This window comes from Pleurodeles waltl, chromosome 12 (assembly GCF_031143425.1).
Source record: "Pleurodeles waltl isolate 20211129_DDA chromosome 12, aPleWal1.hap1.20221129, whole genome shotgun sequence".
Lineage (NCBI taxonomy): Eukaryota > Metazoa > Chordata > Amphibia > Caudata > Salamandridae > Pleurodeles > Pleurodeles waltl.
Window position 1 is genome coordinate 42,095,112 of NC_090451.1, and position 25,987 is coordinate 42,121,098.

General features: G+C 44.4%; 1 protein-coding gene across 2 annotated transcripts in view; it reads left to right on the forward strand.

The window, feature by feature from the left end:
- The window catches only part of LOC138268074 (SURP and G-patch domain-containing protein 2-like), a 37,485-nt gene extending 14,001 nt beyond the window's left edge, over positions 1-23,484 (forward strand). The window contains exons 8-11 of one of the 2 annotated variants that reach the window (XM_069217434.1): positions 160-218; positions 1,474-1,529; positions 15,984-16,041; positions 23,268-23,484. In XM_069217434.1, coding sequence (XP_069073535.1) covers positions 160-218; positions 1,474-1,529; positions 15,984-16,017 — 149 coding nt within the window. In that variant the 3' untranslated portion in view covers positions 16,018-16,041; positions 23,268-23,484. The remainder of the gene's footprint in view (positions 1-159; positions 219-1,473; positions 1,530-15,983; positions 16,042-23,267) is intronic. The other variant, XR_011199919.1, reaches the window with a different exon arrangement.
- The last annotated feature ends 2,503 nt before the right edge of the window (positions 23,485-25,987 follow it).

Consider the following 25,987-nt stretch of genomic DNA (forward strand, 5'->3'; position numbering starts at 1 on the left):
AGTTGAACCGTGAACCTGCATGGCATTGCGCCGCACTACAGTCGAGCAAAAGAGCCGACTAGAAGCCAGAGAATTGTGGTTGTTCATGATTGCGAAATGTAAATGTTGTCATTGAATGTTCTTCCTTCCTAATTATGTCTTCGGTTTAACTTTTTTTAGTTGAGGAACCAAACAGAGTTGGTAATGAAAAACCAAGTGGACGACCAGCTCTAAGGAAGGTGAGGTGGAACAAATGTCACCCCTCTGTTCAGCAAAACGTCAAAACCCTGGCATGAAAAGACTTCTACATTGTTATGCTTCTCCTGGAGCCAGGGATCCTATTACTCACGCCTCTTTGCTCTGCAGTGATGCAGTGCAGTCTATGAAGGCTCCCTTGGTGCAGACACTTTCTGTCAGTTGGTTGCTTTGTAAGTGTGATGTAAGCATTGAGCCAAACTAAGGCCTGGGTTGAGGCTTCAGGCCTTAAGGGGTGATTCCTGGTGTGGTAGGCCATGACCAGGGCCACCATCTGTGGCATTAGCCACTCAAATACAGCTTGTTTGTCTCATGTAATACAGGTCAGTGTTATCCGTGGTGCTGCATACATACTTATGTTTTTCCCTCCTCTTCCCCTCTGGCGCAAGTATGCGCTTGTGTTCTGCTATTAGCTTTTCTGTGTGCCAAGTTACAGCCTGGTCTGAACTGACACCAGTCCTGAGTAAATTGCACAATGAATGGAGTCAAAGCCTCTGGCCTAACTTTCAGCCTGCACCATTTGTATCAACAGCTCACAATTCCATCCATGAAAACTGCTTTTATGTGTTGGCCATGTGGTTTGGACCATCACTCCAGTTTCTGCGCTGCGGTGGCTCTGCATTTTAGAAGCTGTTGCAAAACCAGGCGTCCATTTCAGTTAATGGCAAGGAATATCCCAGTGCTGGGTTATGGAAGGTGGTTTTCCATGTTCTGTGATGCCGACCCAATATCTGCTGCTTATTTCGCTTAATCTGCCTCACCTGCCTGAATCAAGACAGGTCAATTTAGTGTGACGAACAACGCTGCATGAGATCATGTGAGCGGTAGATCAGTATGTCAGGATTCAACCTATGCATGTATGTCTCATAACTGCTCTGCTTTGATGGCAGGAGCCTTCAGCGACAGTTGTCTAGAGTAGCAAAATTGATATGGCCCAGATCTTGACACAAATTAAGTAGCGGTTACATCTTCAAATTAAAAAGAATGTTCTGGACATCATATGGAAAATTTACCAAAGCGCCTCTTTAGGTACTCATGCCTCAATGCAAATAGTTTTCTCAAACAGTCTTGATGGTCTGCACTTTTTTTTTTCATTTTTATCTTGTATTTTTATTTTTTAAGAATGTGGTTTGCTGCGCCGTGCGTAAGACTTTGCCATAATGCTGACACCTGAATCTATATTCAGCTATTGATATGCATCTTAATCTTTTCATTAATTCTCCCTCGTCTTGCACACAGAAACAAACCAAGCAAAAGGAAGCTGAGCTAAGTGCTGAAGATGATGGTATCAAAGTGTAAGTCCAAAGTTGTGTTTTTTTCCACTTTTTTATTTACTTTCAGTGTTTGGTATCAAGTACATTTTCAAAGGGCAGTACTTATGCTCCATTTCTTTTATGTGCATATGTTGCTGTGATAAGAATTGAAACTAGTTTTGTGTTTTAGTTTTTGGGTTGACTGGAACACTTCTGCCATTTTGTACACTGTATAACTTGTATCCATTCAAAGACACTTAAGTAATATTTGTAGACCCTTTAAGTAGATAATCTGCTTCACATGTAACTTGAAGGCCCCTCAATGACTTACTGCAATGTGTATAATGGGTTTAAGTGCTGGGTTGGGGTGGAATCTGAGTGCCACCAGCCTCCTTTGATGGGCCCTTTTGGTGCCCTTCTTCCATAATCCGGTTTACGCCAGTTCAGGTGGGAAACTACACAAAGGACAGAATTACCACCTTCCCGTCCAGCTCCACCCTAGAGGTGCACATAGCTCTATCTTGAAAATAAGATATGCAGAGGCCCCTGGGAGCATCTGACTGGCTAGACCAGGTAGATGACTTACCTGACCCCCCTCTGGTAGGTGGATCACTTCAGAGTGACTAACTCCTTTTAGGGTTACTTGTGGGCTCCTTGTCGTTGGGTCCTTAGTCGAGCAAGACTATCCAAGAACTCTGCAAGACATCTTTTGCTCCTGGCCTCTGGAACAACTGCTGGTCTGCTTTGAAAATCGAAACATGGCTACTTCTGGTGGGAAGACAGAATGCAAAATTGTTTCTCCTGATCCTGCATGAATTCTGTAACATCCAAGGCTGTGAATCCTTCATGGTCACAAGGACTCTGCACCTGAAAGCACAAAGGAATCTCCCGTGGAGTGAAGTCACTCCCCTGCGTCCGCAGGCACCTCAAGACTCACTAGTGGTCTTTTATGTTCAGCCGTATTCCAGGGTGTGGTGTGTGTGTTTTTTTTTTTTTTTTTTTTTTTCCTTTCCCTCTGTCCTTCGGGCCTTGATACCTTTCGGCACTGGAGACAATGTAGTCTCAATCATTTTGGTTCTGAACCATTCAAAGTATCCTTACATCGGTAATTATTTGGTGTGTAACTTATGCCTTTCGCCAGATCAAGAGGCTACCTGTGAGGCATGTCAATCATTCTGGTCCAAGGAGACTATCTGTGACCAAGCTTGTAGGTTAGAGATGGCACGCAGATCTCCAGATAGCGGGGAAGAACATGCAGGAGGAGCCCCACCAGGAATCTGTCCTAATTTCCGACTTTGGGCGTACAATTTGATGTTGAGACGACCACCACTGCATTCAAGCCATGGTTGATCTCTATTTCATATTGTCCGCCCATCAGCTCAGCACTGAAAGCTGCAAAGGCTGCATCAACGGCTCCGACCTTTTTAACGTCTGTCAGAATCCACCACTAGGCACCGAACACATTGGTTTCAAGCTGACAAGCTTCGGGTCAGAGTTCAGCACTGAAATATAGCCAAAATTTTGGCGCAGAAAACAATGGAACATATTCCTTGAGTGCTTTTGGGTAAAAGACAATCCACCACACCTTCACCTGTTCAGCCCTTATAAGAAACAATGGATGCTAGACAGCGCAAAAGATTTATCTAAGAAGGCACAGGGCGATTTGCAACTTCCCGTACTGTTACTTTAAGAAAGCTAACCTTACAGAAGGAACGGGACACCTCGCCTCCTAAAACGCGCACGCACAAAAAAAACTCCCTAAGACTTTTCAAGAGGGGCTTGTTTGTCCTATTGCTTAGCTTCCACCCCCCCTCCATTTTCAATCTCCCATTTTATCAGCTGAGGGAGACCGCACGCGAAGGCTCAAAGTCACCATTATTTGAGGAACACTATTTAGAGGTCCTACCACTAGATCAGGATCCCTGGGATTCTTATGATCCAGCTAGGCTCCCCCGAGGATACTACCAACAAGTTATTGGTAGGGCAGCTGCATACCATAATGTAATTTTATTGAACAAACCAGCACCTTCTTATTCTTTATCAGATTGCAAATGCTGCAAGACTATAGTGGCAACTACAGCCTTGAAAAAGGCTAATAGCCAGGCTACTGGAGACTCATCCCCCACCAAAAGATTGATGTGGCAGATAAGGGTCTGCACAAACTGCTAATCGCTGTTGGATAACCAATTCCTAATCTCTCTATATGATAGATGTCATTGGGATGCAATGGAGGCTCTCCAATATCTCAGTGGAGCATCGCAGATATGGCCAACAGATTGGTCTGCAATGGTTTGCACTCCAATACAATCTAGTAGATGTGCACTGGATGCTTCAGAAACAGCCCATGGAATAAACGCAAGCGGCCTAATCAGACACATGGCTTAGGTGTTCTGGTTTTAAACCACAAGTACAGCAAGCCATTTTGATTATGCCCTTCAATAAAAATAAAAAAACACCTTGGTCCACAAGTTCATTCTACCTTGGAAAACCTAAAGACATGGACAATGCAAAGGCCATGGGAGCTCTTGAGTCATACGCACAAAGATTATATTTTCCGTTGCCCACTCTATAGAGGGGGTTACAAATCCACTTAATCCGAACCTTCCACCTCTGAAAACAAACCAGCTTCAGTTTCTTATACCAGTCTCATTCAGAGGTCCTAATTTCAGAGGCGGGACAAGAACAGCTCTTGGGACTCTGGTTCCACAGCAAAACATGGATTACCTCAACACCAGTTTGGGGACGTCTGGACTCTACGCTCAATGGACACAAATAACATCAGACCAATGGGTCCTCCGTTACCTAACTTGATTATTGCATTGAGCTCACACCTCTCATAATTCCCTCCTCGTGCACACAGGTTATCTCAACACCTCACTCCCCTCAGGTAAGAGCTCTCCTTTCAAAAGGGGCTATAGGTTCAGTGGACCAGTAAACCCCCCCCCCTTCCAAAAAAAACTATAAAGAGAAGGGAGAATATGCAATATGTCCTCATTCCAAACAAGGACTAGTCTCTTAGGCCCTAAATTCTAATCAATTTGGGGTCCCAACTGCTCACAGGTTATTTACCAAATACCTAGCAGTGGTTGCAGAACATGTCTGACAAAAGATTAATAGCTTCCCATTCCTGGACAACTGGCTTATCAAAGCCAGCACATTGCAACAGTGTCGGTCCCACATACATTACAGTGAATCTTCTTCAATAGTTAGGGTTCACAATCCACTTTGTAAAATCTCATCTACAACCTCTCCAGATTCAACCATAACAAGGGGTCATTCTCTGCAGTCATTTGGGGTTAGCTTACCCCAGTGCAGCTCAGACACAACTTCCAGCATCTGCCTCCTCGGTTTCAAAAGAATTGCACTCCCACAGTCAAAACTATAATTGGACTCTTGGGTATGATATCTTGCATTGCCATGGTACCATATGTCAGACTCCACATGCATCAGCTACAGCAATCAATGTCCGTCTCGTCAGTGATCTGACACAGGGTCGTCTTCAAGGTTCTGGTGTTGCTAGACTGCCAAACTTTCCAGTCTGCAATAGTGGAGCTCAAGAACCTCTTAAAAGGGGTGGCATTTGCCTCAACTCATTCTGACCACTGATGCGTCCTTTACAGGTTGGAGCACATCTTCAAAACTTCACAGTGCAGGGTCTTTGGGTTTACACACATTGTTCCATGCACATCAACTATCTGGGGCTTCAAGTGGTATTTGTAGCCCTCGAAGCGTTTCTACCTCACCTTCCATAGAAAGTTGTCCTTGTCCGGATGGACAATTAGTCCTGCATTATGTACAAAAATGGGGTGACTGGATTGTTCCAGTTATCACAACTGGCACAAACAATATGGAAACGGGCTCATCACCACATTCACCTACTGGCACTATCTCCCAGGAATGTACGACTTTGCAGACCTGCTCACCAGGGCACGTCAAATCCATGAATGGAAACTGCACCTACAAGTCCTTCAAAAATACTTCCAGAGGTGGGGAAATACTCAGATCTTTTCACCACAGGAGAAAACGTAATGCCCAAACTTCACATCCAGATGCCCATACCCTCTCTCCAAGGACAATGCTCTAAGGATGAACTGGTCAGGGATATTTGCTCATGCTTTTCCAACTCCCACTCATTCCATTTCTGGTTCGCAAGCTCACACAGACATCACTAACTATGATACTGGTAGCGCCCACATGGGCACGTCATCCTACGTTCGCAACACTTCTGGACCTCACTAGAAGCTCCCGAGCAGGCCAGATCTTCTCTCAAAGGACCACAGACATATCAGGCATCCAGACCCCAGATCCCTCAACTTAGCAATATGGCTCCTGAAGTCATAGAATTTGGTTCTTATTGTACCTCCTGAATGTATGGAAATTTTGAAGACTGCTCTCGGACTGACAAGCTAGCCAAAGGAAACATTTTGTTTGCTACTTCCAGTCCAAACACATTGATCCAATCAAGGCATCCGTCCCAGAAATTACTTGCATAATTTACAGCAAGCCAGCTTGGCTTACACTTCTCAAGATAGACCTTGCATCTATAGTTACAAAATAGAGAATATATTTCATTGTTCAAATCCCTTTTATTAAAACTTTGCATGGAAGGACCTAAAAGAGTAATTCCACCTGCTCAATAGGCTCATGTCCTATTCAGTTCCTTTCGTGAAAGGTAGCGTTTCTGGTTGCAGTCACATCACTTAGACGTGTCGGTGAGCTTCAGGCATCAACGCTAGAAGAACTTTTGTTTCAAATACATAAGGCTAAGGTGGTCATTCGCACAAATCCAAGATTCCTACCAAAAGTGGACCATTTATTTGCCAGGTTCACGCCCACCAGCCCCTTTATCGCTCTAATTCAGTACTAGAGGGTACTCGTGTACTTAATTGAAAAGAGTTTAGGAAAACAAAACAATTTAATGTGGCTTTTGCTTTGCCATTCAAAGGCACTCCAATTTCAAAAAATTGCATGGATTGTTAAAATCATGCAAATACAATGTTATGCTAGGCCAAAAAGACAATTGCTACAAACTCCTGGGGCACAGGTGCTGCTGTGGCATTTTTAGATAACATGCAGAGCAACTAACTGGTCTACACCACACATTTACAAAGCATTGTGTGGATGTACAAGCACAACAGCAAGCAAATGTATGGCAGGCTGTCCTAAGAGCACTTTTCTTAACCAACAACCAACTCCCACAGGCTAGCCACTGCTTTTTGGAGAGACTGCTTTATAGTCTGTGCAAACTGTGTACCCATAGCCACACATGCCGTTGAACAGAAAATGTTGCTTACCCAGTTTGGATCCAACACTAGATGGCAGGATAATGCAAACCATGTGAATCTACATGCCACAGACCGTAACCTTTCCCTTTCCTTTTCCCCACGTTGAATAAAGAGGAAGTATCCGCCTCCACTCTTGATCTTGCCTGCCCCACTAGTCATCCTTTTGAAAGGGGCAGATGTTATGCTTGCCGCTTTGACGTCGTTGTATATTCTCTCATTAAAACCCTGCAGCATCCTGGAGGAATTGAAACGTGCAGTTATTTGTCCACTATTCAAGAAGCTACTCTAGACCCCAAGTGATCGACAACTGCATACTGTCTCTACTTCCTGGCCAGGGTAAAATATTGTAGAAGATGATCAATGGGATCCTTAAATCATACCTGGGAAATAATAGTTCGATGGCATCTGTCGCTGTAGATACGCATGTTTTGCAATAGCTCGCCATCTGGTGTTGGGCCGGAGTGTTACAAGTTGTTTTTCTTCGAAGAAGTCTTTTGTGTCCATTGCGCATGGGCGTCGACTCTATCCTCGATTGTTTTTTTTCCGCCATTGGGTTCGGACGTGTTCCTGTCGCTCCGAGTTTCGGAACGGAAAGATAGCTAAATTCGGAAGATTTTTGTCGGTATTGTTGCGTTCGGGATCGGCGTAGTTAGATTCAACACCGCATCGAAGAGCTCCAGTGCCCTTCGGGGTAGTTTTTCGATCCCCCATCGGGGCCTGTTCAGCCCGACCGCGTGCTGAAGAACGCCGATGGAACGGACCCCGTTCCGTTTCTGTCCCAAATGCCACAACAAGTACCCCTATACAGACCAACACTTGGTCTGTAACCTGTGCCTGTCACCTGAGCACAGTGAGGACACCTGCGAGGCCTGTCGTGCGTTCCGGTCCCGAAAAACACTCCGAGACTGTCGAGCCAGAAGACTTCAAATGGCGTCCGTGCCGACAGCCCACCGAGAGTTCGAGGAACAAGAAGAGGAAGGTACCTTCTCGATCCACGAATCTGACTCCGAGGAATTCGATGACCCACAAACCGTGAGTAAGACGTCAAACAACACATAAGAAGATTGACAAGGCCCAGGGGACGCCACTGCCACCAGGCCATGGCTCGACCCATAAATTCGGTGACTGACTGTCGGCACCGAAAAAGGCCCAAACAGTGCCGAGACAGTCCGACTCCGGTCGAGACACCGGTACGCAGCCTTCTCGGGACCGAGAAAGTGCTGGAGACGAACATTGACACCGAGATAGCGGTGTAGACCCGGCTCGACGCCGAGACAGCGGCACCGACTAAGATAGACGCCGAGAGGTTTCGGCCCCGAAAAAAAGAAAAGTCAGCTCGGAGCCGAAAAAAGATGCAGACAGGGTTTCGGCGCCAAAACAACCTGCAACCGACCCAGTTTCAGGCTCTTATACAGAGGAGCATTCACTAACCTCCCAAATGCGAAAGCATAGGTTCGAGGAAGAGCTGCAATCTACCGATGTAGACCATACGCAAAAGCGTATCTTCATACAGGAGGGAACAGGGAAAATAAGCACCCTTCCCCCTACTAGAAGAAAGAGAAGACTGGAGTTCCAAACTGAACAAACACCACAAACAAAGGTGGTGAAAAAGGTTACTCCACCACCCTCTCCTCCACCTGTAATTCACGTCTCACCAGCACAAACTCCATCACATTCCCCAGCTCACACCACCATGAGCCAGGGTGACCAGGATCAGGACGCATGGGACTTATACGACGCCCCAGTGTCAGATAACAGCCCGGAGGCATACCCTACAAAGCCATCTCCACCAGAAGACAGCACTGCGTATTCTCAAGTGGTGGCTAGAGCAGCACAATTTCACAATGTAAGCCTCCACTCAGAACAGGTCGAGGATGACTTTTTATTCAACACCCTCTCCTCCACCCACAGCTCCTACCAAAGCCTGCCTATGCTCCCTGGTATGCTCTGGCACGCAAAATAAATTTTTAAGGAGCCGGTCAAAAGTAGGGCAATCACACCAAGAGTGGAAAAAGTATAAGGCGCCCCCTACAGACCGTTTTCATCACTGCACAGCTGCCACCAGATTCTGTCGTTGTAGGAGCAGCTAGGAAAAGGGCCAACTCCCACACATCTGGGGATGCACCACCCCCAGATAAAGAAAGCCGCAAGTTCGATGCAGCTGGAAAGAGTCGCAGCACAAGCTGCAAACCAGTGGCGCATCGCCAACTCTCAAGCACTACTTGCGCGCTATGACAGAGCCCATTGGGATGAGATGCAACACCTCATTGAACATCTACCCAAAGAGCTACAAAAAAGGGCAAAGCAAGTGGTTGAGGAAGGTCAAAACATTTCAAACAACCAGATACGCTCCTCCATGGACGCAGCAGACACAGCTGCAAGGACAATTAATACATCCGTGACCATCAGAAGGCATGCATGGCTACGAACGTCTGGGTTTAAACCAGAGATACAGCAGGCAGTTCTCAATATGCCTTTCACTGAAAAAGAACTGTTCGGTCCAGAAGTGGACACAGCGATAGAAAAACTTAAAAAGCACACGGACACTGCTAAAGCAATGGGCGCACTCTACTCCCCGCAGAGCAGAGGAAACTATGGCACCTTCCGCAAGACACCCTTTAGAGGGGGGTTTCGGGGTCAGGCCACACAAGCCAGCACCTCACAGGCAACACCGTCCAGTTACCAGGGACAGTACAGGGGAGGCTTTCGGGGCCAATACAGGAGGGCAATTCCCTAGGAATTTCAAAGCCCCAAAACCCCTGCAACTAAGCAGTGACTCACATGTCACTCATCCCCTCCACACAACACCAGTGGGGGGAAGAATAGGTCATTATTACAAAGCATGGCAGGAAATCGCTACAGACACTTGGGTTCTAGCAATTATCCAACATGGTTATTGCATAGAATTTCTACAATTCCCTCCAAACATACCACCAAGAGCACAAAATTTATCACAACATCATTCCGAGCTCCTGGAGACAGAAGTTCAAGCACTATTGCAAAAGAATGCAATCGAATTAGTACCAAACACACAAATAAACACAGGAGTTTATTCACTGTACTTAATACCAAAGAAGGACAAAACGCTAAGACCAATCCTAGACCTCAGGATAGTAAACACATACATCAAATCAGACCACTTTCACATGGTCACACTACAAGAAGTGCTACCATTGCTCAAACTACACGACTACATGACAACCTTAGACCTCAAAGACGCGTATTTCCATATACCAATACATCCATCGCACAGGAAATACCTAAGGTTTGTATTCAAAGGAATACATTACCAATTCAAAGTATTGCCTTTCGGTTTAACAGCACCAAGAGTCTTTACAAAATGTCTAGCAGTAGTCGCTGCACACATCAGAAGGCAGCAAATACATGTATTCCCGTATCTAGACGACTGGCTAATCAAGACCCATTCGTTATCAAAGTGCTCACACCACACAAATCATACAAACCCTCTACAAACTGGGGTTCACCGTCAACTTTGCAAAATCCAACATCCTGCCGTGCAAAGTACAACAGTACCTAGGAGCCATAATAAACACAACAAAAGGAGTAGCCACTCCAAGTCCCCAAAGAATTCAAAACTTCAACAACATCATACAACGCATGTATCCAACACAAGATACAAGCAAAGATGATATTACAACTCCTAGGCATGATGTCTTCATGCATAGCCATTGTCCCAAACGCAAGACTGCACATGAGGCCCTTACAACAGTGCCTAGCATCACAATGGTCACAAGCACAGGGTCACCTTCTAGATCTGGTGTTAATAGACCGCCAAACTTACCTCTCGCTTCTATGGTGGGACAATATAAATTTAAACAAAGGGCGGCCTTTCCAAGACCCAGTGCCACAATACGTAATAACAGATGCTTCCATGACAGGGTGGAGAGCACACCTCGATCAACACAGCATACAAGGACAATGGAACGTACATCAAACAAAACTGCATATAAATCACCTAGAACTGCTAGCAGTTTTTCAAGCACTAAAGGCTTTCCAACCAATAATAGTTCACAAATACATTCTCGTCAAAACAGACAACATGACAACAATGTATTATCTAAACAAGCAAGGGGGACACACACTCAACACAGTTGAGCCGGTTGGCACAAAAGATATGGCATTGGGCAATTCACAACCAAATTCGCCTAATAGCACAGTTTATCCCAGGGATTCAGAATCAACTCGCAGACAATCTCTCTCGATCACCAACAGGTCCACGAATGGGAAATTCACCCCCAAACTCTGAACACTTACTTCAAGATCTGGGGAACACCTCAGACTTGTTTGCGACAAAAGAGAACGCAAAATGCCAAAACTTTGCATCCAGATACCCACACAGGCAGTCCCAGGGCAATGCCCTATGGATGAACTGGTCAGGGATATTTGCCTACGCTTTTCCTCCTCTCCTTCCTTATCTGGTAAACAAACTCAAACTCTTATCCTAGAATTCGGGCACTTACAACTTACCCAAGAATGTATGGAAGTCATAAAGCAAGCCAGAAGGCCATCCACCAGGCACTGCTATGCAAGTAAATGGAAGAGGTTTGTTTGCTACTGCCATATTAATCAAATCCAACCATTACACGCAACTCCAAAAGATGTAGTGGGTTACTTGCTTCACTTACAAAAATCTAACCTAGCTTTCTCTTCCATTAAAATACACCTTGCAGCAATATCTGCATACCTGCAGACTACCTATTCAACTTCCCTTTATAGGATACCAGTCATTAAAGCATTCATGGAGGACCTTAAAAGAATTATTCCACCAAGAACACCACCTGTTCCTTCATGGAACCTAAATGTTGTCCTAACTAGACTTATGGGTCCACCTTTCGAACCCATGCACTCCTGCGAAATACAGTTCCTAACCTGGAAGGTTGCATTCCTCATCGCCATTACTTCCCTAAGAAGAGTAAGCGAGATTCAGGCGTTTACAATACAAGAACCTTTTATACAACTACACAAGAATAAGGTTGTCCTGAGGACTAATCCTAAATTTTTGCCAAAGGTTATTTCACCGTTCCATCTAAATCAAACAGTGGAACTTCCAGTGTTCTTTCCACAGCCAGATACCGTAGCTGAAAGGGCACTACATACATTAGATGTCAAAAGAGCATTAATGTATTACATTGACAGAACAAAGAACATCAGAAAGACTAAACAACTATTTATTGCATTTCAAAAACCTCATGCAGGAAACCCAATATCAAAACAAGGTATAGCCAGATGGATAGTTAAATGCATCCAAATCTGCTACCTTAAAGCTAAACGACAGCTGCCCATTACACCAAGGGCACACTCAACCAGAAAGAAAGGTGCTACCATGGCCTTTCTAGGAAACATCCCAATGCAAGAAATATGTAAGGCAGCCACATGGTCTACGCCTCACACATTCACCAATCACTACTGTGTAGACGTGTTATCCGCACAACAAGCCACTGTAGGGCAAGCCGTATTAAGAACATTGTTTCAGACTACTTCCACTCCAACAGGCTGAGCCACCGCTTTTGGGGAGATAACTGCTTACTAGTCTATGCAAAACATGCGTATCTACAGCAACAGATGCCATCGAACTGAAAATGTCACTTACCCAGTGTACATCTGTTCGTGGCATCAGTCGCTGTAGATTCGCATGTGCCCACCCGCCTCCCCGGGAGCCTGTAGCAGTTCGGAAGTTACCTTCAACTATTTGTATATATATCATTTCAACCTTATATAGGTACATACTTAGTCACTCCATTGCATGGGCACTATTACTACAATACAACTCCTACCTCACCCTCTGCGGGGAAAAACAATCGAGGATAGAGTCGACGCCCATGCGCAATGGACACAAAAGGAGGAGTCACTCGGTCCCGTGACTCTAAAGACTTCTTCGAAGAAAAACAACTTGTAACACTCCGGCCCAACACCAGATGGCGAGCTATTGCAAAACATGCGAATCTACAGCGACTGATGCCACGAACAGATGTACACTGGGTAAGTGACATTTTCATTTTTCATCACACCCAAAAGGCTTTCGTGCTGGCTGTAGTACAGAAATGGCACACTTACGGGCCATGCATGATCTTAAGATGGACCTGGAATCAGGGTGGTTCCCCGGCTTTGTTACTGCTCGACTTAAGTGCCACTTTAAACACTAGCTCATACCATGCTAGTGCACTGACTAGAAGTCTGCATTGTATTGAGAGAACGCACTACAGGGGCTTGCCTCCTTTCTGGACAAGCTATATTTTCAAATCAGCGAGGACTCTTATTAATCCAACAGCCATCAGTAGAAATGTTGTGCGCCGCTGGGCTCATTGAGCCCCATTCTTCTCTCTGGTCCCATCACCTTGATCTTCTGGTAGTGCCTAAAGTTCACAGAGAAAGGTGTGGTGGCTGATCATTTGCCTAGCTCTGATGAAAGATCTGTAACATTCTCCCAACCTGCTTAAAGAAAAATGCAAGTTTTTTAGGAAAATGCTAAAAACCTACCCTTTCCCGTAGCCGGTTTGCCGCTCCTCACTTCTAGCACTGGGAAGCCTTGGTTTAGGTAACAATGCACTTTGAAAATTCGGTGGAAAGAATAGAACATGGGGAGGGCTGCTGGAACTGGACCTGGTGATCGGGCACAGGAGATTCTGTCACTTTAGATGTCTGAATAGTTGACACATTCATTTAACCACAGACTTGGTTTGTGGTGCTGAAGTCTGTCTTTCTGTTCACAGGACCTTGGATCAGTACTGCACTGGAGGACAGCCTTAAGAGTCCTCTAAAGAGGAAAGATCATGGCCTGCCCTTTATCTCTACAGGTGCCAGACACCAACACCTTTAAAAGAAAAGGCTTGCCTTTCGGCAGCAACTACTGGGAAACTGTATTGAAACCCTGTCCCTAAGAAAATCAGGGCATGGTCTAATGCCTCCTACACAACAGCCTTCCCCTTTCAAGTATGACCGGGTGTGCACCAGTCAAATCTTCAAGAGTGGTGCTGCTGGGCCAACAACACAGTGCAACACCAACTCTTATCTCCCTAAGGTATGATGGCAGCATTAGGAGGAGATGGAAAAGCTTACAAAGCCAAAAGACCTAAAGCTTAGGATTTTGAGGCCACAGCAGTTGGTATGGTGTAAGTGGCTTGGGAAAAGGCCAAGTCCACTGTTAAACACTTAACAGTAAAGCATATACAAGCACTGAGCTTTGCAAGGACTTTTGCTTCCTTTTCTGACACATCCTTTAACTGTGCTAACAACCTTTGGGGGTGATGGCCTCATGCTTAGTCATAGAAGTGAATGTATAATTAGCCAGGCTGTTTCTGGATTCTCAGCTGCAGATAACTATCAGACTGCTCACTCAATGGATTTGGAAGACTGAGCTCCAGTGTATCCCGACATATGAAAAATTATCACACCAGACTTCTTGGGCTACCATTCCTGTGAAAGCAAAAGACCGCTAAAGGCTTATAGGTGATGCTGGAAAAGCACCCAAATCCAGTTTGGATCCCAAGACATGATGCTTGAACAGTGGGCTGGTGAAGATTCCAGCCATACTTGTGGGAAGTGATGCACTGTTATGAAAGGTGTTCAAGTGTTTACATAAGCATGAACACTGACTCTTACCCACCCAGTTTATCAAAAAACTAGAAAGTTATAAGTATGAATGAATCTTTTTAGGATGACCACCTAACACAGAATGATGGCACTGCCCTGATTCTTTTTCAAGCTTGCAACAGTAGGACCACTTTATTGCCTCAGTAGCTCCATTGAAAACAATGGAGTAGCACTGGGCTTCTAATGCTGCACGAATCCCAGAGCATCAACATTCCAATGTTTTTGTTCACAGCTGTTGCTGTGAACAAGGTGCTCCGTGAAGCTTGTGTTTTGTTTATTAGAACATTCTGCCCTCTAGTGACTATGTTCCAATAGCCTTACACTCCTCCATAGCGGGACTATACCGGCATTAAAGTCCCACCCCCTTGTAAAAGGCCCTCACCTTTGGCAATGCTGGAATAGACCTTTATTGGCTGGTATAGCACGCTACAGTGTGCTATAAGGCTGTAATACGATAATTGATGAGAAGCTGTCTCGGTGTGACTGGCTGGTCTAGAAGTCTGCAGAGTGCATCATGGTACAAAGATTCCTTTTTATTCTGAAATATCTACATCTGCTGTGACAATATGAACCTATGGAGGTTACAGGGGTGTGATAGTATCAGACTTTAGAGAAAAGGATCGGGCGTGTGCTAAAGCTGCACAGCATTAGCATTTTAGGAGCAGATGGTGTTGCACACATATGGCAGAAGATAAATGGATATCTGCTGTGAGGAATGGGAGGATGTACAAATGGGGATTATTAGGACAGCTTGCCAAAAGGTGAAAGGTTTAAACTCCAAACTGCTGATTATAGGTAGCAGCCTTTAGGCAAAAAAAAAAAAAAATCAAGCACTTAGTTCATCGTGAAATTTTGACCAATACGAGTGCCTGACTTCAGGGTCCACAGTAAAATTTGCAAGCATGACATAATCTAATTGTCTAATGGTGGCATACTTATACCAGTTTTGCCGGCAACTAGAATAAACTTTTGAAGGAAGGCATAAACTAGAACATACAGCTTGATGTGGAGGAATCCATCTGCTAGCTCCCAGCCCTTTGTCTACTAAATGTAGTAATTGAGTCTGCACAGCATCGTTTTTTCTTCCATTCAGGCATAGCTACTATTACCACAGTTAATTGAACAGAAGATAGTATTTCATGAGAATATTCCCCTTTTTACTAGACCCTGGTCTGTGAAGGGTCAGAAAAATGATGTAACTTCATAGCTTTCTGCAAACCTTAGTCACGTGCACTTACAAAGTGATGCCTAATTAAGAATGGGGCCCACCTGCTTTGTGTACTTGATTATGAATGCTGGTGGGGAGGATTCAACCATGGACTACATTACTACTAATGACCATTACCCTAGAAAATCAATTCCTGGCTTGTGAAAACTCACACCAGTCAAAATCTTCCCAACTTCTTTGGAGCGGAACAACATGGAGTTGGGGTTCAGAGACTAGTGGAAAGTATGTTGCACCACTTAACTAAACATGGCTACCCCCTATCCGTTCCGATATCTTCGTGCATTTGTTGCATTCATTAGTTGAAAGAAGCCGCTCTTTTAGCATGACTGTTGGCTAGTGCTGATATTCACTTACTTTACATTTCCTTCACAGGGGTGATGCCTCGGGAGATGAAGGGGATGAATGAGAATGCGTGAAGATACAACATAAGGTATATTTACATGCAGCAAACTGTGGGTCCTGATACTCTACACGTTCGACCTGTGGCTTTTCTTTTCGCAACCCCAATCCGCATGACACTGGCATTTTTTGACTATCCTTTGTGCATTTCTTGAGGATTTGTGGGTCTGAGCGCATTTTGTGGGTCTAAGATATTTGTTGAAATAAATATAAAGCAGTATTTTGTTAATTGGTGGTTTTAAAAAACTCTTCCAGAGCAGAGTAATGTGCATTCTGCCATCCAAGTGGTTGGGCCTAGAATTAATGTTACTTTAGGTAACGACCATGGGCAGACTCCATGGCACTACGGTGTGAGTAAACTTAAAAGCCCATTATGTCCCCGTATGACAATATAGATTTAATTTTTTTTTCTGGCTAGAGGGTTTGGGAGTGTAAAAGCTCAATCTTTTGCCGATAAATTAAGGAAAATGGCAGAATTAATTTAACATACAATCTAAACCATCAATGCCTTAAGGTTTTTGGAAAATGGCGAAAGCACAGAAAAGGCTTGTGGGACAAGGTTTCTGAGATGGAAAAGACATTATGAGGGAGATTTAAAAAAAAAAAAAGAGGGTCAAAACAAAGATGATTTAAAAAAAGCCATCACATCTAAAACTCATAACAAGATTTCAAAGGTAGCTGAGGCAGAGGGGATGCCGGAGGCTATTGAATTGACAGTTTGAAGGAGGTTGTCCATTAATATCTAGGAATAGAGATGCTATAGGATGACGATGCTACAGGAAATCATACCACAACTAAAGAGACTATAGCACAGTGGATTGAAGGAAGCATACCTGCACAGCTAGATTAATCTCAGTACAGATCATTCCTTGTGTTTGTCATGGACATGGTATATCGCCAATTTAGATTATTTTTTATTTTTTTAAATACACTGGGGGGCAGAATTTATTCTAAATTGCCTGGCAGTGATGTCCACCCCCTTCAGAAACAGAGGGATTCATATATACCCTTGCCTAGACTGTCTAATAAAGGTAAATTTGCTAAAGCAATGATGAAGGGACATACAATCATATCCTCACTGTACAAGCTAGGATTCTCCTTAAACATAAAAAAAAAAAAACACCACCACAAGAACTGGAGAGGCTTTTTCTGAGGGCTACGTTGAACTCTAGGGAGAAGGCAACCCCATTATACAAAAGAGCCCAGACACTGGAAGACAAAACTCTCTTCTAGCAGAAAGGAGTAGGACCGTAATGAAACTAGATGGAATCCTGCAGACTAATGGTCCTACATACCAGATTGCACATCTGGCCCATAAAGAAATGGCTTTCAAACAAATGGACACTGGCAGCAAGGAGTTGGGAGGATCTTGTGTTTGTTAAACAGGCAGTAAAATGGTTGAACATTTTGAACATAATGGGAATGACCATTCTAGACACCAACATCAACAGTGACCTCCCCAGTGGATGCATCTCTCAGAGTAAGCAGCACACATGGGCTGGCTCAACGTCAGGTGACTGGAGCCCACAGAAGCAGTTAAGTACGTAATAGAAAACTGTTTTCCTAGAGCTCAAGATCATTCACCCACATAAGCAGAAAAAACATCCAGACCTTAACAAGCAGGTGTGACTGGATTGCATGTGCTCAAGACTAGCACAGGGATGTGGCAATGGACCATTCGAAGGCAGATTGACTTATTAGCAAAACACCTGTCGGAGTACTAAACATAGAGGCGCTAAGACAGACAAGGAAAGTGCTCGCACAAGTGGGAAGTAAAGGGTAAAAGTGCTAAACCATGTTTTTCAAAAGTGGGGCAAGCCAACAATAGACTTACTCACAACACCAAAAAAATGTGAAATATCAAGACTGCCCAGGTAACCACACCACCAGTTAAAAATGGAATGTCTGGTCTGGGCTATTAGCATATACTTCACCCCTATTCCATTTATCCCTATGGTGTGAAATTAGTGCAAGCAGTCATCAGTGACTCCAAGCCTGATAGCACCACAAAGGGCAAGGCAGACCTCAGATGTCACAGGGAGAAGTGATACATTTGCTAGGTACACAAGACTTCACAAAGCTGGAAGGACAGAAAAGCCACCTGGAAGCTGTGATCTTCAAGCTTGCAGTGCGGCTTCTGAGGACCTAAAATGGGACACTTAGCTGGAACAGACATGTCCCAGGAAACTAGTCAAAATATCTTAATTGTCTGCTTGACTTCCAGACTTACGCATGTGTTAAGGTGCACTTGGGGCTGCAATTGCAGCGTACAAAAACGGGTAGAAGCCTCTCTAAGGCACACATGATCAATTTTCTTTCAAGAATGAAAAGAATAGCTCCACCTAGAACAGTACCTCTACAGGTGGAATCAAAATCTGGTACTCATCTGAACACCCGCATAAGGTAGATCTAAAGTACCTGATGATAAAGATTATTTGTAGTTGCAATCACTTTACTGTGAATTTTAAGGTAGGGGTTCTCTGTACAGGGAGTGCAGAATTATTAGGCAAGTTGTATTTTTGAGGATTAATTTTATTGAACAACAACCATGTTCTCAATGAACCCAAAAAACTCATTAATATCAAAGCTGAATATTTTTGGAAGTAGTTTTTAGTTTGTTTTTAGTTTTAGCTATGTTAGGGGGATATCTGTGTGTGCAGGTTGACTATTACTGTGCATAATTATTAGGCAACTTAACAAAAAACAAATATATACCCATTTCAATTATTTATTATTACCAGTGAAACCAATATAACATCTCAACATTCACAAATATACATTTCTGACATTCAAAAACAAAAACAAATCAGTGACCAATATAGCCACCTTTCTTTGCAAGGACACTCAAAAGCCTGCCATCCATGGATTCTGTCAGTGTTTTGATCTGTTCACCATCAACATTGCGTGCAGCAGCAACCACAGCCTCCCAGACACTGTTCAGAGAGGTGTACTGTTTTCCCTCCTTGTAAATCTCACATTTGATGGACCACAGGTTCTCAATGGGGTTCAGATCAGGTGAACAAGGAGGCCATGTCATTAGATTTCCTTCTTTTATACCCTTTCTTGCCAGCCACGCTGTGGAGTACTTGGACGCGTGTGATGGAGCATTGTCCTGCATGAAAATCATGTTTTTCTTGAAGGATGCAGACTTCTTCCTGTACCACTGCTTGAAGAAGGTGTCTTCCAGGAACTGGCAGTAGGACTGGGAGTTGAGCTTGACTCCATCCTCAACCCGAAAAGGCCCCACAAGCTCATCTTTGATGATACCAGCCCAAACCAGTACTCCACCTCCACCTTGCTGGCGTCTGAATCGGACTGGAGCTCTCTGCCCTTTACCAATCCAGCCACGGGCCCATCCATCTGGCCCATCAAGACTCACTCATTTCATCAGTCCATAAACCTTAGAAAAAATCAGTCTTGAGATATTTCTTGGCCCAGTCTTGACGTTTCAGCTTGTGTGTCTTGTTCAGTGGTGGTCGTCTTTCAGCCTTTCTTACCTTGGCCATGTCTGAGTATTGCACACCTTGTGCTTTTGGGCACTCCAGTGATGTTGCAGCTCTGAAATATGGCCAAACTGGTGGCAAGTGGCATCGTGGCAGCTGCACGCTTGACTTTTCTCAGTTCATGGGCAGTTATTTTGCGCCTTGGTTTTTCCACACGCTTCTTGCGACCCTGTTGACTATTTTGAATGAAACGCTTGATTGTTCGATGATCACGCTTCAGAAGCTTTGCAATTTTAAGAGTGCTGCATCCCTCTGCAAGATATCTCACTATTTTTGACTTTTCTGAGCCTGTCAAGTCCTTCTTTTGACCCATTTTGCCAAAGGAAAGGAAGTTGCCTAATAATTATGCACACCTGATATAGGGTGTTGATGTCATTAGACCACACCCCTTCTCATTACAGAGATGCACATCACCTAATATGCTTAATTGGTAGTAGGCTTTCGAGCCTATACAGCTTGGAGTAAGACAACATGCATAAAGAGGATGATGTGGTCAAAATACTCATTTGCCTAATAATTCTGCACTCCCTGTAGTCAGGTTGCTGCTCTAGGACTTACAAGGACGAGGGTGGTAATGAACAGTCTCCTCACAGACGTCCATGATGACCAGTCCATCCAACTACCAGTGTTTTTCCCAACACTCGAATATAAACTGGCCCTGCACACCGTGGAAGAATTCCATTTACCAATCAGGAAGAGAACAGTACTTCTGACGTTAAGTGGACAGAACAAACACCAAATGGTAGTCTAGGTGGCGACACCCACACAGGAAGAAAGGTAGAAAACAAATCTCGGACCAAACCAAGAGCTGGAATGATGCATAGTGTGTGAATGTAAAAAAGTGCAGAACTACTTCCACATGTAAGTAGCAGTTTTGCTTGGAGCGTGATGTGCTTCGACGTCGTGTCTGTCCTTAGACTGTTTTTCTGTTCTCCAGGTGGGTCATCTGGCCATCAGTTTCTCAGTTATGCTGGCAGTTACACATCTAGAATTGGCTGCATTAACCCCTGGTATAAGAGCAAAACTTTAATTCTGTCTTGTCATCGTCGTCTTTCTCTGTTATTACTGATAATGTTTTGTCAATCGTGGAGTACCTCTTCAATAGACTTCTTTCCCCCGGTGAAATTGAATCCTATTAATGCACAAGGTAATGGTACTCCTTTTTTCAAACCCCAACCTACTATCTTTAAAATGTCAGACACCAACTGGGGAGAATAATGCACCTTTCGCTAATTGCTATAGACAAGTGTATCTAACCTGTGAAATTATCTCAAGGAAATGAGGCGGGTTAGATCTGTTTTGCGCATCCAGGATGGCATCCGCAAAGGACGTGAGCAAATCAAATTATCAAGGGTATGACTGCTCCTGCTTCGATTACATCTTCTAGTTAGTCGTGTGATTCCTTAGTTTGCCAAATTAAGAATAAGGTCTGGTTAATATGCAGATTATTTGAGAAATTCAAATCTGTTGCTGTTCTGACTTGAGACGAGTTGGGACAGTCTGTCCCTTAGAGAAATTCTCCTTAACATCATTCTATGCAGAAGCTGGTGTTCCAGTGTCTCAAGTTCCCTGAATGGCCCTTGTCCCCCACACGTTCTAAAAATGGGTGCTTGAGCCATTATCAGTTGCCTTTGTCCACTAAATTCATCTACTACATATGCTTGAATCCTAGCATCATGGAAATCTGCTGTAATTCACACTTTAAAGAAATCTAACTCTGACCCATCAAACTTGACAAATTATAGGCCTGTTTCCATACTCCTGCACCAACTAAGATGTTAAAATATCACAACTCCTCTTCCTCAGTATCCTAACACATTTTTTGTGATACCAAAAGATCTTATACAAGACATTCTACTGAATCACTACCATGAGTTTAAAACACTTACACTGCTTGATCTTTGAGCTGTCTGTGACACCATTTCTCATCAGGTTCTTTAACATATTCTGTGTGAAATTCATGTTGGGTAATCACCCTGGATTAGATTGCAGACTTTTAATATTTATCACCACCCCATTTCCAGACTGAAACTAGGGGCACCAACATGCCCGGTTTATTTTCTATGTAACCTGAGAGCCACACATTTATTTACAGGTTGGCTATCACCAGTGTTTGTTTTGGTGTCTTAAGGTGCTCACATTCCCACCATCTCCTACCAAAACATAGGTTCCTGGCACTGATTCTCTTGGCTAGAAAATTCCAATGCCTTATCTTTAGGTAGCTCTAAATGACTTATTGACAGGCGGCAACTTGTTCAAAACCCTTCAGCCAAGTTATTACTTTACATGACAAAGCACTGCTCAGAGTTCCTGAAACTTGAGGCCCTTCACTGGTTGCCAGCCCCTAAGCACATCCAGTTTAAAATGCTACCACATATCCATTGTGTGGTACACAGGGTTGGGCAGTTAGTCTGGAAGGGGTATAGAAAGAAACAAACATTGTGAGAAACGGTCACGGTAGTTGAACCGGTTTTTCTTGCAACCACCCAGAATCTGGTTAGCAAGACATGGTGCCAACTCCGCTGCCTTTCTGGGAGCAAGATTCTGGAATGTTTTTTTTTGTTTGCCCTCTGCTTGATTACGGAGCAATAACCTTCTGTAGAGGGCTGAAAGCCAAGTTCTTCTGTCTGTTCATATTTTCATCTGTATTGGTTTTGTAAAGATTGTAATCAAGCAATTAGCGCCTAGAACCTCTCTGCTGAGCAATATGGCACTTTATATGGAAATAAAAATAGAATTTATAGACTATTACACCTCCCTAGGGGAGGAGTTAGTCTGTTAAAATCACCAGTGGTGGGCATGTTATGACAAAAGGTTAAGTCCCTATCCCATGATGCAGCATTCTCCTCATTCCAAACATGGCAGAACCCCTTGGTGTCCAGAGCTCCCTAGCCCTGTCCTGAGTTGTGGCTACCACAGAGTTTACACACCCCTGTAAAACGGTTTGACAACTCTCTTCCCCTTCCCTGTCCCTAGTGGAGCTTGTCATTGGATTTATTGGGTACTATTACTCACCTGGAAGGGCCTCAAGGTGCTGAGGTGTTTTGTCCTCAGAACTTCAGTTAAAGAGCCAGGTTTTATGGTCCTTCCAGAATTGGGTCAGCGATTGCCTGCCTGAGGTGCAGGGTCAGGGTGTTCCAGCGCTTTACCTTGAGGTAGGTGAAGGATCTTCCACCAGCTGAGGTCTTCCGTATGTGGGGTACGATGGCTAGTGCTTGTTGAACAGAGGTCTGGTGAGGGAATAGAAAGTGATGCAGTAGTTAAGGTAGGTCTGTCCCAGGTCGTATACTGGTTTTCACCACAGAAGGGAACAATGTACGTAAGAACGCATCACATTTGCTTTATTGCTAACTCCAGAGGGGATTGTTCATATTTTGTGTGTAAATTCCACAGAATAGTCAGCCAGCATAGTTTCTGCTGTGCTTGAGCTCAAAGGGATGTTAAATGTCCTTAAGTGTGCTTTTAGAGACATGATCAACTGTTCTTCACTTCTCTTTAGAGGGAATTATGTATGGTTGGCTTAATAGTTTGCTCTCTGGTTCTGCCGTCAGATTTCCAAATAGTCTTTGATAATGAATTAGAGTATGCTGCCTCTCTCCAAACATTGAAGACTTAGGAGTCCCACCCCCCAACCACCACTACCGCACACCTATTTCTAAAGCTTACATTTTCACAAACTTTTTTTTTTTTAATGGGACAATTTTGAAATGCATGTTTCTAATTGTTTTCTAACACTATTTTTTATTTTTTTCAGTCTACAAGAAGACTTCGTCTGAAAAATGTTCTTCCGTCAGTGATGTAATAAATGTATTTTAATGTCCGCTTTGGTTAGTTTAACTTTTTATATTTCTGTTAAATAAATGACAAGTATTTGAATAGCTTGTGGAAGTTTTTGTTGAGGAGAAACCTGTCCTTGTAATGGGTGTAAAAAGTTGTGTCCATAACTACAATAAATCTTGTCATTAATACCATTGTGAGTTTGAAGGTTTTTTTTTTTTTTACTTCCCCTAACGACTATTCTTTCATATGAAAGCCACATTGGGAGCATCTGATTTGTCTAGTGTCATTTTTATAGAGCAAGAATTCAAAACCTTTCTTCAGTAAGTTTTCTTACTTGTTGCTTTTCTACCAGCTGGTGCATAGTAACAGTATCAACTGAAAGGGAGTAGGGTTGCATAGTCTTCATACTACCATGTAGTGGTTGGGTTTATGAAACCAAACTGGTTTTGTGTGTATGTTCGATGGCATGTGTAGCTGCAGATCCACATGCTGCGCATTATCCTGCCATCAAGCGTTGGGCTCGGAGTGTTACAAGTTTTGTCGACTCCATCTTAGATTGTTTTCTTTCCGCCATTGGGTTCGGACGTTTTCCTCTTCGCTCCGTATTTAGAATCTGGAAAGTTAGCTAAATTATCAAATTTGACTGTTGTTCTCATTCGGTTCAGAGTTATTGTATCGGCACAGACAGCAACATCGCTCCGGCGGCCCTTAGGGGCTTCCGCTCTTCACTGGGGCCTGGTCGGCCCGACCACACCATCGTCGAAGACTAATGGACCGGACCCCCTTTCGCTACTGTCCGAAGTGTCATTCGAAGTATCCCTATACAGACCAGCACCTGGTCTGTAATGTGTTTATCACCGGAACACAGGGAGGATACTTGCGAGACTTGCCAGTATTTCGATCAAAAAAGACCCTACGAGATCGACGAGCAAGAAGATTGCAAATGGCGGCGACACCGAGAGAGCAACTCGACGTCAGAGGGGGGAAAGAATTTCCATCCAGGGATCGGACTCTGACGAATCCGAAAGTGAATGAACCTCGACGGTGCAGCAAACTGTGAGTAAACCTGCCCCCTCAAACTCACACAAAGATCTTTAAGGCCAAGGGGACACCACCGCCAACAGGCCATGGCTTAACCCATTGAAAAGAAGGTGACCAAACATCGGCACTGAAAAAGGCCAGAGATTTGCCGAAGACTTCCGACACTGGTCGAGATTCCGGCACTGAACGCTCTCGACAGAGTTTGACTTGCCCAAAGTGAGAGAAATATCATCGGAACCGAAAAAGACTATCTGAAACCTCTGTACCGAAAAAAGCGGCTTCGGAGCCGAAAAGAGGATCTTACACAGAAGAGCAAGGACTTTCCAGCCAAATGAAGGAAAGACATAGGTTTGAGCAGGAATTAAGTATAGACGAACCGGACCATACACAAAGGAGGTTGCATAGCCAGAAAGACTTGAAAAATACAAACTCTCCCTCCAATCAAGTCTAAAAGAAAACTGGCATTTCAGGAGACCAATGCAGCCTAAGGCAAAGGTGGTTAGAGAAACATCCCCACCGCCAAGGTTTTCACCACAACTGTCCCCACCACACTTGCCACAACTGTCTGCAGTGGGAACATCTCCAATGCAGTCACCCACACATACAGGTATTTCACAGGATGATGCTGATGCATGGGACTTATGATGTGTAAGGAGATGCCTCCTTGGCATGGTTACCCCCTGAATTTTTGCCTTTGCTGGTGCTAAGTTATGATTTGACAGTGTGCTGAGGCCTGCTAACCAGGCCCCAGCACCAGTGTTCTTTCCCTAACCTGTACTTTTGTTTCCACAATTGGCACACCCTGGATGCCAGGGAAGGTCTCTAAGGGCTGCAGCATGTCTTATGCCACCCTGGAGACCCCTCACTCAACACAGACACTGCTTGCCAGCTTGTGTGTGCTAGTGGGGACAAAACGACTAAGTCGACATGGCTCTCCCCTCGGGGTGCCATGCCAACCTCACACTGCCTATGCAGTATAGATAAGTCACCCCTCTAGCCGGCCTTACAGCCCTAAGGCGGGGTGCACTATACCATAGGTGAGGGCACCAGTGCATGAGCACTGTGCCCCTACAGTGTGTAAGCAAAACCTTAGACATTGTAAGTGCAGGGTAGCCATAAGAGTATATGGTCTGGGAGTCTGTCAACCACAAACTCCACAGCACCATAATGGCTACACTGAAAACTGGGAAGTTTGGTATCCAACTTCTCAGCACAATAAATGCACACTGATGCCAGTGTACATTTTATTGTTAAATACACCCCAGAGAGCACCTTAGAGGTGCCCCCCTGAAAGCTTAACCAACTACCCGTGTAGGCTGACTGGTTTTAGCAGCCTGCCACACTCGAGACATGTTGCTGGCCACATGGGGAGAGTGCCTTTGTCACTCTGTGGCTAGTAACAAAGCCTGTACTGGGTGGAGATGCTTATCACCGCCCCCTTGCAGGAGCTGTAACACTTGGCGGTGAGCCTCAAAGGCTCACCCCCTTTGTTCCAGCACCACAGGGCATTCCAGCTAGTGGAGTTGCCCGCCCCCTCCGGCCACGGCCCCACTTTTGGCGGCAAGGCTGGAGGAGATAATGAGAGAAACAAAGAGTCACCACTGGCCAGTCAGGACAACCCCTAAGGTGTCCTGAGCTGAGGTGACTGACTTT